Here is a 15,000-nt window from a genome sequence, read left to right on the forward strand (position 1 = left end):
CCCTAGCATTGCTTGACAACCGATGCTGGTGTGGTTATGTCCCCGTCACTTAGCAGTTCGGCAAAAGAGACTGATAGAATAAGTACTGGGCTTACAGAGAATAAGTCCCGGGGTCGAGTTGCTCGATTAAAGGCGGTGCTCCAGCATGGCCGCAGTCAAATGACTGAAACAAGTAAAAGAGTAAAGAGTATATATATATATATATATATATATATATATGTGTGTATGGATATGTATGTATATATATGTATGGGTCTACACAGAACCATCTGTCATTTCTTCTGTTAACTTTTTGATTTTGGTCGAAGTTTTTCTCGTTTGAAAAAAAACAAATCAAATTTTCTTCTGCTGGATTTTTCAGTTTATTTAAGAGCCTTTTAGATCTGATGTATTGATTTTCTTTTGCTTTTTCTGACCAATTGACCTTTACTCACCATATAAGACTTATATCTGATGTCTTCACGGACAACATTTCTGACTGTTCCCTCTGACACATGGAGATCTTTTGCAATTGACCTCATGGACTTTCTGGGATTATGATCAAAGGTTTGTTGAACTTGTTGGATAAATTCAGGTGTTCTAATGATTTCAGAACATTCAGAATGGTTTTTATGCTTTGAGACTGGTGATACATTTCCATCTTCAGTCTCTAGCTTCTTACAAACTTTGTTGACAAAAAATCTGGCAACTTTTAAAAATCAAGATATTTCTAAATTGCTATGCTCAGCCTCTATAACCACAATAACAGCATGTATCTTCATTTTTTGAGTAAGGTGGGGATCTGCCATTGTTATTTTCTGAAACAAAGATTATACAGACAACGTAAAGTGTACTAGCCATCTGAATGTGGCTAGCCACTGGGGATGGGTGTTACTGAAGCTTTTAACCCCAGGAGATCGTCGTCTCCAGCTGGCTTTAGACACACTTTCTGTGCCCTTCTGATATTTGCAAAGGGAGGTCATCCCCTCTCGAAAACCTAAGTGATACATACGGACTATAGTTTCGAGGTTTTTGCCTCTCGTCAACGTATGGTAAACACCGGTTTTCGATTAGGGAGACCTGTTTGCGAATATCTATTTAATGTTTTTCCCAGCAACCACTGTCACTGATTTAGAAAAACTGTCTGAAAGCATTAATAAATCTCCGAACGAGATGTAAACAGTAACCGCTCGACAACGTAAAGTGTACTAGCCATCTGAATGTGACTAGCCATTGGGGATGAGTGTTACTGAAGCTTTTAGCCCCAGAGATTATACAGAGTTAGCAAAAAATTCAGTAATGAACCCAAAAAGGTATGTCCTCAAATATCTTACGCACCCTGTACATAAGGGTGCCCATGCAATGCCACATAAAACACCAAGCACACTCTGTAAAATGGTTGGCATTAGGAAGGGCATCCAGCTGTAGAAACCATGCCAAATCAGACCGGAGTCTGGTGCAGCACCTCAGCTTAGCAGGCCTGGTCAAACCATCCAGACCATGCCAACGTTAAATGAAGATGATGAACTCGGGACCATGTGTTTTGGAACCAGGTTTGTTGCCACACAGCCACACCTGCACCTATGTGTGTGTATGTGTGTATGGGTGTGTGTGCGTATGCATGTGTATATATATGTGTAAGTACATTAACATCAAAAATCAATGGAAATTGTAGATCCCTGTGCCGGTGGCACGTAAAAAGCACCATCTGAACGTGGTCGATGCCAGCGCCACATCGACTGGCTTCTGTGCCGGTGGCACGTAAAAAGTACCAACTGATCATGGCCATTGCCAGCCTCGCCTGGCACGTAAAAAGCACCCACTACACTCACAGAGTGGTTGGCGTTAGGAAGGGCATCCAGCTGTAGAAACACTGCCAGAACAGACTGGTGCCTGGTGCAGCCTTCTGGCTTCCCAGATCCCCGGTCGAACCGTCCAACTCATGCTAGCATGGAAAATGGACGTTAAACGATGATGATGATGATGGTGATACATATAGTTAATTTGAGAAAGTGATGTCTGTATTAGGGATTATATAATCCAAGGTATTCCACTGGATTAATCCCTATCATATAATGTGAAAATGATTGGTATATGTTAAGGATTATTGAAATTATCAATATTGGAAGAAAAACCTATAATCAATTTATTTGTACTGTTATGCTCTTTAAAAGAAACATTCATCTTTTTGTAACAGGCAAATAAATTCTTCATACATCAGTTTCTTTTCCCTTCTTGTTTTTCCCCTATATATATAAGTGTATATATATTAGAAGAAATGAAGTAATCAGAAGATCGGATGGTTTATATTTACAGATATTTATTTATATATTACATTTTATATATATATATCATATCACTTAGATCATTAGCGCTTTCTCCCATTCTAGTGGGGTTTTCAAATCAAACTGTATATATATATATATATATATATATATATATATATTGTTGTATTTAGGAATGGTCATTTTGCCAATAAAAACACATGCACAATATATTTGGTGTTACTTTGCTTCAGCGTTATTTATTTTTTACATTAATCTTAATTTTTCCTCACACTCCTGATTGTTGCATCTGTTCTATGTGCGGACAAGGTTTTAACTTCTATGTTGTTCATTGAGCCCCGTGTTCCTGCTCGGGATGTTGGTACATAACTGATGAGCTCTTTCCTTCTGTAAGTTCTCTCCAATGTGACAGCACGGAAGATCTCCAAAGCAGGATCAATGACTGTAACAACACTGGTGACCTGACAGGATGTATGGTGGGTAGCATGGATGTGGTATCCCAATACCCATCGATCGACATGGAGAAGTGTGTGGAGATGATCAACGAGAGCAAGGTGGAGTTCCACAATGTCAACACAGAGGAACTGGGCCTCCTACTTAGACAGACATGTGACAACAAATACCTAGATAAACATGCTCTTAGTAGTTTCTGCCCCAGTAGACGTTTAAGAGGTAGACCACCCGTAATTGCTTCTATGGCTAGGAAGACCCATATAGAGAGATGGAGCGGATGGACCAGAGTCATTGATCCTGCTGAGATCTTCCGTGCTATCACAAACATCAGGTGACAACCGGATTATAGGGCGTATGATCATTGAGAGGAAGTAGGAGATTCTGTAGTTGCTAGCAATATTCACTCCCCAGACTGGTCTTGTTGGTAGTCCTGCTATAGGGTCAGTGGTTACTTTATGGTCTTTGCGAAGTCCATACAGTGCTGGGATATCGTTGTTCCAGGCTTGGAAATTGTTAGCTGTGCATTTCTGGAGTCCCAGAGCAATTGTCCACATCATCATGTGGGCGTTGAGGACCTTTTCTCTCTCCTCATTACTACTTCTAAGTTGTTACTTTCGTATTGGCGATATGAGGTTGCATTGCCTGGATGTAGTTCGGTAAGCTGTCTATTGACATCCTGCCGGACTTATCTGTCGGAAGGCATACCACCCCTCCGTTCCTCGTGCACTGAATGAGCTTACGTAGGCCACATGCGGGTTTAATCCTGAGTTGTTGGGCCTCTGTTTCTGTCTCTTAGTGTATCGTTCTAAAATCTGTCTAAGTCAGGTCCTAGCTATAGTGAACTGTGCTTCCATATGGTCATTAGTATGTCTTGGGTTGTAGACCCTTTTGTTGAAGGGTAATGTTGTCGGGTAAATCCGGCTCATGTTGTAAGATTTGTCACATATGTTGAAGAATTGAGTGTCAAAGGGGTGGGTATACATGTTAATGGCCCTTCTAGGGTCATCTTCTTCATTACCGTTTCTACTATTTCTGTCTTTACTGTTCCCATCATCAAATCGACTATTATCACCACTATTGCCATCATTACCACCACTACTACTATTATTACTATTACCACCACGACTATCACTACTACCATCATTACTACTTCTACTGTTACCACCACCACCACCACCACGACTATCACTACTACCATCATTACTACTTCTACTGTTACCACCACCACCACCACAACTGTCACTACTACCATCATTACTACTTCTACTGTTACCACCACCACCACCACCACCAGTATTACTACTACCATTATTGTTATTACCGTTATTCCTACCACTGCCATTATTGCTACCATTCTGATTATCGCTAGTGATATTCTCATTGTTCCTGTTTCTGGTGTATGTATTAGTGTTGGTTCTTATGTCTGTCTGTTGGTCCCTGCCATTCCCTCTGTTGTGGTTGTTGTTTTTGTTCCTATCAGTAGTGTTTTCTGTTTCAAGTCTACTGACTCCCTGTCCAAGGATTCTGTTGCATTCAGCTTTTATTCTCCATCGTGACCCCCAAGACACAACTTTTATTCGGGTCCTTGTGACTATGGTTATCTGTGTGTGTGTGTGTCTTTGTGTGTCCGTTCCCCCTATAATTGTTGTTGTTGTATACGATTTTTTTCCTCTTACTCTTTTACTTGTTTCAGTCATTTGACTGTGGCCATGCTGGAGCACCGCCCTTAATCGACCCCAGGACTTCTTCCTTGCAAGCCTAGTACTTATTCTATCGGTTTCTAACCGTTAAGTTACAGGGACGTAAACACACCAGCATCGGTTGTCAAGCGATGTTAGGGGGACAAACACAGACACACAAACGTATACACACACACATATATATATATATACATATATACGACGGGCTTCTTTCAGTTTCCGTCTACCAAATCCACTCACAAGGCTTTGGTCGACCCGAGGCTATAGTAGAAGACACTCGCCCGAGGTGCCAAGCAGTGGGACTGAACCTGGAACCATGTGGTTCGTAAGCAAGCTACTTACCACACAGCCACTCCAACGCCTGTTTATGTTTATATTTTTGTATTTGTATCTGTTGCTTTTGTTCATGCATTCATTTTTGCTGTTGTTGTTGTAGCTGTTCGTGTTGTTTTTGTTGCTGCGGTCATTATTTTTTGTGTTTGTTGTTGCTGCAGTTATTGTTGTTGTTGTTGTTGTTATTGTTGTTCGTGTTGTTGTTGTCGTCGTCTGTGTTGTTATTGTGATTGTTGTTGTCTGTGTTGTTATTGTTGTTCGTGTTGTTGTTATTGAGATTGTTGTCGTCTGTGTTGTTATTGTTGTTGTTGTCACTCGCGTTGTTGTTGTCGTTGTACCTATTTAAATTCCAACGTATTTTTGTGAACGACTTTTCAATCTCGGACAGGTGAATACCATCCAAGACGGTATTCACCTTATTCATATATCGCATATTTCGGTGGTAATTAAAGTATCGATATTTCGGCTGGGGTCCCCTTGTTATTCCCCCCCATAGATGTCCGCCTCATTGTCCTTGTTTGAATTCTGCTGTTAGTGGGACATCTGCCATAACAATTCCGTTTGTCGTATCTGGATACTTCTGCTTTTCTTCCTTTGCGAGTTTATAACGATATTTATGTTTTAACCACGACAATTTCTTTTCAAAATGTCTATTGCACTGGTGTATAAAATGTTTATTATATTCATAAGTGTGGTTCTCTCTCTTCATATGGTGATGTTTTAAATTTCTCTTAAAAACAAACGTTTGCGTTTTTCATGCTCGCTTAGCTCTTTGTGTATTTTGTTTCTAATATTCGCCATCAGCGTTTTGGCCTTTGGTCAGATCAAAACCGTTTAAAAGTCATATAATCATTGTGTGTCTGACCCCAATCAGGCTGTATTATACCCCCTCTATGTTTGGGCCCTTTGTGGCTAATAAAGAAATTGGATGTGACTTTGTTAATACATATTTTGGACGAGACACATTGTTTGATAAACTGAAGCCGTTGAGTCGTCACGGTTTTCCGTTGGCAACAGAATACAATGTCCTTCAGCTTCTTGCTAGCCTGGCTATGGCTCACCTTGTTACGTTTATATATTCGTTGTGCAAGATTTTTTTCATGTGAAATCGTGTGTTGAAACAGATATTGTTGTATTTCGGAATGGTCATTTTGCCAGTTTAGCCAATAAAAACACACGCACTATATATTTGGTGTTACTTTGCTTCAGTGTTATTTATTTTTTTACATTAATCTTAATCCGGCCAGAGTTCTTTCGTCACACTCCTGTGATCGCATCAGTGGTCCTTTGCTTTCTTCTTTCTTATTTGTGTGTCTCTCCTTACTAACCGTCGGCCATTTTGTATTTCTGTTGTATGTGTCTTCATTTGCGCATGCGTTTATCTCTATGTGCGTCTATGTTTAGTTAGAAACAAAAACAAAAACGAATTACACGGACGTATATAAACAGAAGATACAAATATTACAGGCATTTCTGCCTCCACACGCACACACACACACTAACTAAACATAGACACACATAGAGATACACGCATGCGCAAATGAAGACAAAACGTCGCCTAAAAGTTGGTTTGCATACATACATTAACAGTTTAGATCATAAAAAGGTATGAAGCCATTATTCTATGCTAATTTAGTTAATTGTAAGATCATCATCATCATCATCTTCGTTTAACGTCCGCTTTCCATGCTAGCATGGGTTGGACGGTTCAACTGGGGTCTGGGAAGCCAGAAGGCTGCACCAGGCCCAGTCTGATCTGGCAATGTTTCTACAGCAGGATGCCCTTCCTAACGCCAACCACTCCGTGAGTGTAGTGGGTGCATTTTACGTGCCACTGGCACGGGGGCCAGGCGAGGCTGGCAATTTAAATGTAATGAAATGTTTTAAAAGAAATTTAAAGGGCCACCGTGATAACTGTAAACCTACTTTTGGACCAGCCTGTGTGCATGTTTGTGTGTGTGTGTGTGTGTGTATATCATCGTCATCGTCATCGTTTAACATCCATTGTCCATGCTGGCATGATGGGACGGTTTGACCAGCCCTGATCAAAGCACGCAACCCATACTCTTTGACTCTTTGACTTGTTTCAGTCATTTGACTGCGGCCATGCTGGAGCACCGCCTTTAGTCGAGCAAGTCGACCCCGGGACTTATTCTTTGTAAGCCCAGTACTTATTCTATCGGTCTCTTTTGCCGAACTGCTAAGTGACAGGGACGTAAACACACCAGCATCGGTTGTCAGCAATGCTAGGGGAACAAACACAGACACACAAACACATACACACACACATATATACATATATACGACAGGCTTCTTTCAGTTTCCGTCTACCAAATCCACTCACAAGGCATTGGTCGGCCCGGGGCTATAGCAGAAGACACTTGCCCAAGATGCCACGCAGTGGGACTGAACCCGGAACCATGTGGTTGGTTAGCAAGCTACTTACCACACAGCCACTCCTGCGCCATGCCAGCAATGAACGTTGAATGATGATGAGGGAGTGATGATAAGAATGGCATATCATTATCAGTGGCTGTGTGGTAAGTAGCTTACTTGCCAACTACATGGTTCTGGGTTCAGTCCCACTGTGTGGCACCTTGGGCAAGTGTCTTCTACTATAGCCTCGGACTGACCAAAGCCTTGTGAGTAGATTTGGTAGATGGAAACTGAAAGAAGCCTGTCATATATATATGTATGTGTGTCTGTGTTTGTCCCCCCCAACATTGCTTGACAACTGATGTTGGTGTATTTACATCCCCATAACTTGGCAGTTCAAAAAGAGACTGATAGAATAAGTATTAGGTTTACAAAGAATAAGCCCTGGGGGTCAATTTGTTTGACTGAAGGTGGTGCTCCAGCATAGCCACTGTCAAATAACTGAAACAAGTAAAAGAGTAAAAGAATATGTATATATGTTGCAAGATTCCTGATGTATATATATTTGTGTGTGTATATATATATATATGACTGTGTGGTAAGTAGCTGTCTTACGAACCACATGGTCCTGGGTTCAGTTCCACTGTGTTGCACCTTGGGCAAGTGTCTTCTACCATAGCCTAAGGTCAACCAAAGCCTTGTGAGTGGATTTGGTAGATGGAAACTGAAAGAAGCCCGTCGTATATTTATATATATGTATGTGTGTCTGTGTTTGTCCCCCGAACATCGCTTGGCAACTGATGCTGGTGTGTTTACACATCTCCGTAACTTAACAGTTCAGCAAAAGATAATGATAGGATAAGTACTAGGCTTACAAAGAATAAGCCCTGGGGTCAATTTCTATGACTAAAGGCAGTGCTCCAGCATGGCCACAGTGAAATGACTGAAACAAGTAAAAGAATAAAAGAATATATATATGTGTGTATGTGTATATCTTTATATATAAAAGAGAAGTTGTGTGTCTGTCTCCTAACTACTCCCACATTTTGCGGTGCAGTTTAACCAAAACCGGGTATCTTATAGTCGTGATTCATATCGACCCCTACTGGGTATTAGCGCGCGTCTACGATGTGTCTACGATTTTAAAAAAAATTTACCATAATTTTTTTCCATTTTAATGCATTTTTTCGCTATTATATAAGGGAAGTAACTCTCTAAAAATGTCTACGATGAGTCAGCGATTTAAAAAAAATTTACCATCATTTGTTTTCCATTTTTAATGCATTTTTTTGCTATTTTTTGGCTAACGCCGGGCGATACTGCTAGTATATATATATGCATATATGTATATATATATGTGTGTATGTATATATATATATATATATATATATATATATATATATACATGTATGTATATGTGTGTGTGTATATATATATATATGTATGTATATATACACTCATGTACATACAGAAATATGTCTATATTCACAAATTTATGTAATACAAAAGAATTGGTTCTGCAGGATAAGTAGGCAGCTGGAAGAAGGTCTGTCGGTTGGAACAGGTTTCTAATTGTGTAAATATTCTATAAACACTCTTTAGAAACAGATTTGCAATCTTTGGTGAATGCTTACCAAATTCTTGGAGAGAGAGTCAGACACTTTCAGCGCATCTCCAGCTGAATGGGTGGGTGGGTGGGTGGGTGGGGTAGGTTTTGTTAAGAATACTTGAGAAGAGAGGCTGGTTCGTTTATTGAACAATTAACGGGGGGGTTAGAGTGAGGGTGGGGTAAAGTGGGGGTCGGGTGGGGGTGGAAATGGTCAGTATTGTGCTTGAAATGTGGTGCATTAGAGGTACTTTATGCAAATTCCTCTTCTCATTCTTTTCCTCTTCCGTTCCTCTTCTGCCTCCCCCTCCTCCCCTTCCCCCTCCCCCTCCTCTGTCCTTATTCTTCCTGTCCTTTTCTTTTTTTTCCAATTCCACCTTCATTCTCCACCCCCCCTTCATTTTCTTCTTTGCCTTCCTTCTTCTTTTAATTCTTCTTCCTCTTCGTTCTTTTGTTCTTATATTCTTCCTCTTCCTTCTTCCTGTCTTCATTCTCCTCTTCTCCATCCTTTTTTTCATCTCTTCCTCCTCCGCCTCTTCTTTCTCGCTTCATTCTCCTCCCCTTCACCCTTTTTTCTTCTCTTCCTCTTCCTCCTTCCCCTTCACTCTTCTCTTCCTCTTCACACTTTTTCCTCTTTCTTTTCCTCTTCATTCATTTCCTCTTCTTCCTTCTTCCCCTCTTCATTCTCCTCCTTTTCATCCTCTTTTCCCTTCCTCTTCTTCTTTCTTCCCCTCTTCATATTCCTTCTCATCATCCATTTTTCATCTCTTCCTCCTCCTCTTCTTTCTCTCTTCATTCTCTTCCCCTTCACCCTTTTTCTTCTCTTCCTCCTTCCCCTCTGCAGTCTTCACTTCCTCCTCTTCATGCTTCTTCCTCTTCATTTATGAGTAGACAGAAACTATGAGGAAGACCATCATATATATATATGTCTGTGTGTCCATGTTTGTCCTTGCCACAATTGTTATATTTCACAACTGATGTTGGTTTCTCAACACATAATAACTTAGCAGTTCAGCAAAAATCTTTGATAAAACAACTACCAGACTTTAGAAAATTAAAAAAAATAAAGAGTGGTTACTTTGTGCAACTGAACCCTTCAAGGTGGTGCTCCATCTTGGCCGTATTCCAATGAATAAAACACAAGACTGAGAGCATGGCAATCTCTAACACACGACGCCAGCATTTCTCAATCGGGATTTCCCTGGACCATAGGGTTCCACAGAACATTCCTAGGGTTCCATGAGAAAGAGCGAGATAAACTAATGCTAATCTCTTGATCGTAATTTAACTACACATACACAACATATTATCCCTTTGGTGTTTAACCCTTTAGCATTCAAACCGGCCCTATCCGGCCAAAATATTTAACCTGTTTTATATTGAAACTGACCAGATCTTGCCCCTCACCTCAGCCCTACCATGTCGTTCTAAAACTGAAAAATCACATCACTGAAATCTCTAAACTACAAGATAATCCAGGATTAATTCAAACCATTTTAAATAAACAAACATCACATTTGACAGAATAATCTGAACTTGTGGAAGCACTCTGTCGGTTACGACAACGAGGGTTCCGGTTGATCCGAATCAACGGAACAGCCTGCTCGTGAAATTAACGTGTAAGTGGCTGAGCACTCCACAGACACGTGTACCCTTAACGTAGTTCTCGGGAATATTCAGCGTGACACAGAGAGTGACAAGGCCGGCCCTTTGAAATACAGGTACAACAGAAACAGGAAGTAAGAGTGAGAGAAAGTTGTGGTGAAAGAGTACAGCAGGGATCACCACCATCCCCTACCGCTATTGAGCTTTAGGTGTTTTCGCTCAATAAACACTCACAATGCCCGGTCTGGGAATCGAAACCGCGATCCTACGACTGCGAGTCCGCTGCCTTAACCACTGGGCCATTGCACCTCCCATAATCTGAACACTAAAGGGTTCAAGTGGCCAAATCCGGCCCAATATATTCCACATGTTTTATATTCAAACTGGCCAGATCCAGCCTCTCACACCTAACCTACAATGACATTCTAAAAATAAACAATCACATCGTTGAAACCTCAAAGCTATGAGATAATCCGGGATTAATTCAAAACAATTTAAATAAAAAAGCATTACATTTAACAGTGTAATCTGAACACTAAAGGGTTATTGGTTATTGTAATATTGTAATATATATTTCTTTACTACCTACAAGGGGCTAAACATAGAGGGGACAAACAAGGACAGACAAAGTATTTAGTTACGTGGAAATTATTTTTAAAAACTGCCGGTCAAACCGAAAAGATCCCACAACTGGTACTTAATTTATCGACCACGGAAGGATGAAAGGCAAACATAGAGAGAACAAACAAGGACAAACAAACGGATTAAGTCGACTACATCGACCCTAGTGCATAACTGGTACTTAATTTATCGACCCCGAAAGGATGAAAGGCAAAGTCGACCTCGGCGGAATTTGAACTCGGAACGTAACGACAGACGAATTTCGCCCGGCATGCTAACGTTTCTACCAGCTCGCCGCCTATATTGTAATATAGACATCATCCTATCTAACTATTATGTTATCAAAGAATATAACGACTCAATAGAAAGAAGATTTGAGCGATACCGAATTATATACATTTGGAAAATGATAGAGCAAAAGGTGCCAAACTTTGGTATCAAAACCTACCACTCACTGCGCCACGGAAGACGCTGCCAGCTACCACCAATCAACAAAAAGGCTGGCCAGGCAGCAAAAACCCTGCGAGAGTCAAGTCTGTTGGTTTGAGGAGCACAACTATTCAACTCCATTCCGGTACATGTCAGAAATCTATCAGGATGCAGTGTGGAATCATTCAAATTGCAGCTGGATAGATACTTAAGCACCATTAGAGATGAACCCCATCTCCCAGGATATACACAACGAGCACAAACTGACTCAAACTCGCTCCTACACATGTCAAAATTAAACAGAGAATACAACCTGGCAACCACACCAGACTCTGAGGGTGGAGTCTTCGACTTGGCCTGAGCATGGACTCAAACTCAAATGAAATGAAATGAAAATATATATATTTGTACATTTGCATATGAATGTGTGTGTGTGTGTTTGTATGTTAAGAGGGCTGAAGCCGTTATTAAGATAAAAGTATATTTATCTTCATGTTGGACTTCGTTAATTTGATTTAATTCTTTTTTCAGGAATCTGAAAATGTAGAAGCAACTGTGATTAATGTACATCATGCAAGGGGAAATCTTGATGCCTCGTGCTTCTTCAACGATGGAATTAGTAAAGTTGGTAAGTGAGGCTTTGATATATATATATGACCAGGTACATGCCGTCAGTAATTACTCACGGTAGGTACTTGGTGACCTTTATGTAGTAAAACACAACAAAAAAATAAGTGAAACACAGGTGCGTGAGACTGAGTTGGAGGCAGAATTACTTCTGCCTTTATAGTGTGTAAAGAAAATGTTGTTGTAGGAGTGTATGCAGCATGTGTGCTACAGCAGTTCTATTCATAGCTTAAATACTGAGACTGAAAGGTAGGGGAGAATTATGCCTACCTAATCTATAAAAAAATAAAATATTTGGCATTTTATGTAGAGTAATCAGAGTAACCTTCATAATTTTATTGAATTAGGTGCATATTTTGACATGAGAGGAAAATGTTGCTATTTGATCTATTTTATTCCAGGTAGGCAGTGCCTACCATGCCTATCTAAGCGGTATGTCCCTGATATAAATATTATCTACCTGTACAGGTGTGTGTTTGCGTGTATGTATATGTCAATATACATCATCATCTAATGTCCGTCTTCCATTCATGCAAAGGTAGACTTTGATTGGAGCTGGCCAGGTAGAAGATTACCCCAGGCTACTGTGCCTATTTTGGCAGGGTTTTTATGGCTGGATACCCTTCCTAACACCAACCACCCTGCAGAGTAAGCTGAGTGCTTTTTATGTGGCACCAGCACATGTGAAGTTGATTTTGGCATGATCTCTACAGCTGGATGCCCTTCCATATGCCAACCACTTCACAGTGTGGACTGGACGCTTTTTACATGGCACCAGCACAGGCAGGTGGTAGTTGTAAAGATAATCTACAAATGAATATAATATTGCTGACCTTTATATATATATATATCATCATCATCATCATCATCATCATCATTTAACATCCGTTTTCCATACTAGCATGGGTTGGACAGTTCGACTGGGGTCTGGAAAGCCAGGAGGCTGCATCAGGTTCCAGTCTGATTTGGCATGGTTTTCTACAACTGGATGCCCTTCCAGCTGTAGAAACACTGCCAGATCAGACTGGGGCCTGGTGCAGCATCCTGGCTTCCCAGACCCCAGTCAAACCGTCCAACCCATGCTACATGGACAACAGACGTTAAATGATGATGATGATGTATTTAAAATGCAAAATTATATATTTATATACGTTCGGTAATTTTAATTATGTTTGTGAAACGAAACAGTTGTTGGTGAATATGTTAATTAATTGATAAATTAATTTGTATCCATTCGATCTCTCTGTTTGATAATTATATATCAAAAGGATGTGTTACAATACTATTCCACATATATAAAAGCAGCCATACCAATAATCCAACATACCCCCATCATCAGCTGCCCCATGGATATCGTTATGGTTTCGTTATGGTTTCATACACACACACTCAATCTTAACCCTTTTGTTACCAACCCGGCTGAAACCGGCTCTGGTTTTGAGTACAAATGCCTTATTTTCATAAGTTTTGAATTAAAATCTTCCACCAAACCTTAGTCACAATTTATGTTCCTAACACTAGCTTAATGACAACAAAGTTATTTTACTAAATTTTTTGTTATATTTAAAGTAATTGAAAGAAACACACAGCATCTCAAAAGAATACAGTAACGAAGGGGTTAATATATTATTAATATATACATATATTATAATCTTAATATATCATTAATATATACATATCATGCAGGTTGTCCATAAATTACCTTTACAATTTGAAAACTTCAAAAAGAAGTGAAAAATAGGGAAAGCTCTGCAGAGCTTATTGGCAAACAATTATTTTACCTTTCCACTTGGGATCCATGTGTTGCATGTGACACATTTAGATGATATGGAAATTGTAAAGATAATTTACAAACACCCTGTACACATCTATTATTAGTTTTATCATGAATTAAATGTTGTTGATCTTTATTGATGGAAGCAATGACAAGTGTCGAAGACCCTTGGCAGTATTGCTGTTCTTGAGAAAACCTGTGAGGCCAAGTGAATTCAAAGTTGTGGCTGATGCTTGTGTTTTGTAATACATAAAAAGCATCAATTACACTCTTGGAGTGGTTGGTGTTAGGAAGGGCATCCAGCCATAGAAACCACAGCAAATCAGACCGGAACCTGGTGCAGCTCCCCAGCTTACCAGTTTTCAGTTCAACCCATGCCAGCATCGAAAAACCCTTTCGTTACTGTATTTATTTTGAGATGCTCTGTGTTTCTTTCAATTAATTTTAAATATAACAAAGAATTTAGTAAAATAACTTAGTTATCATTCAGCTAGTGTTAGGAACATAAATTGTGACTAGGGTTTGGTGGAAGATTTTAATTCAAAACTTATGAAAACAAGACATTTGTACTCAGAGCCAGATGCAGTTTCAGCCGGATTGGTAACGAAAGGGTTAAATGATGATGATGATATACACAGACATGCAAAAAGTAAATAGACACCTTTAATTTTTCAAAATCTTTTATTTGATATTAATTGGTTGAAGGAGAGGTTTTCTTCTAGCTGCTCGTCCATAATACCCAAGCTTATGCAGATATGTAACACACGTTCTTGGACTAACTTCTAGCTGTTTTGCAATATCAGAAGCCTTCGAACGGGGTTCGTTTTCCACAATTCTCTTCAAACAGCGACGCTTCCTTTCCGAGGGCCCAGGTCGGCTGGGACGAGAATCTGCTGATTCTTTTCCCTTGGCTTTTGAATTGCCCTATAATTCTATTAACAGTAGCAAGAGGAATTTGAAGATTTTCGGCAATTTTTCGCTGGCTAAGACCAGCCTCAGATTACCCAACAAATTGACCTCTTTGAAAATCTGACAGTTCTGCTGAATTTTTTGTGCGTGGCATGGTTACTCTTTGCAAATGTTTAATGTATTGGCACCTGGAATGAAAAAAAATAATTACATTGTAAATTCTACACCGCTGAAAACATTAAAATGCTTAGGTCAGAAATTATGAAAATCAAAGATGTCTATTTACTTTCAGCATGTCTGTGT

General features: G+C 39.8%; 1 protein-coding gene across 1 annotated transcript in view; it reads left to right on the plus strand.

Annotated features, from left to right (window-relative positions):
* LOC115224682 (anoctamin-7) overlaps positions 1–15,000 on the plus strand; it is an 88,125-nt gene that overhangs the window by 4,670 nt on the left and 68,455 nt on the right. The window contains exons 2-3 of the mRNA XM_036513833.1: positions 8,862–8,865; positions 11,919–12,015. Of these exons, the coding sequence (XP_036369726.1) occupies positions 8,862–8,865; positions 11,919–12,015 (101 nt within the window). The remainder of the gene's footprint in view (positions 1–8,861; positions 8,866–11,918; positions 12,016–15,000) is intronic.

The sequence above is a fragment of the Octopus sinensis genome, linkage group LG26, assembly GCF_006345805.1.
Source record: "Octopus sinensis linkage group LG26, ASM634580v1, whole genome shotgun sequence".
Classification (NCBI taxonomy): domain Eukaryota; kingdom Metazoa; phylum Mollusca; class Cephalopoda; order Octopoda; family Octopodidae; genus Octopus; species Octopus sinensis.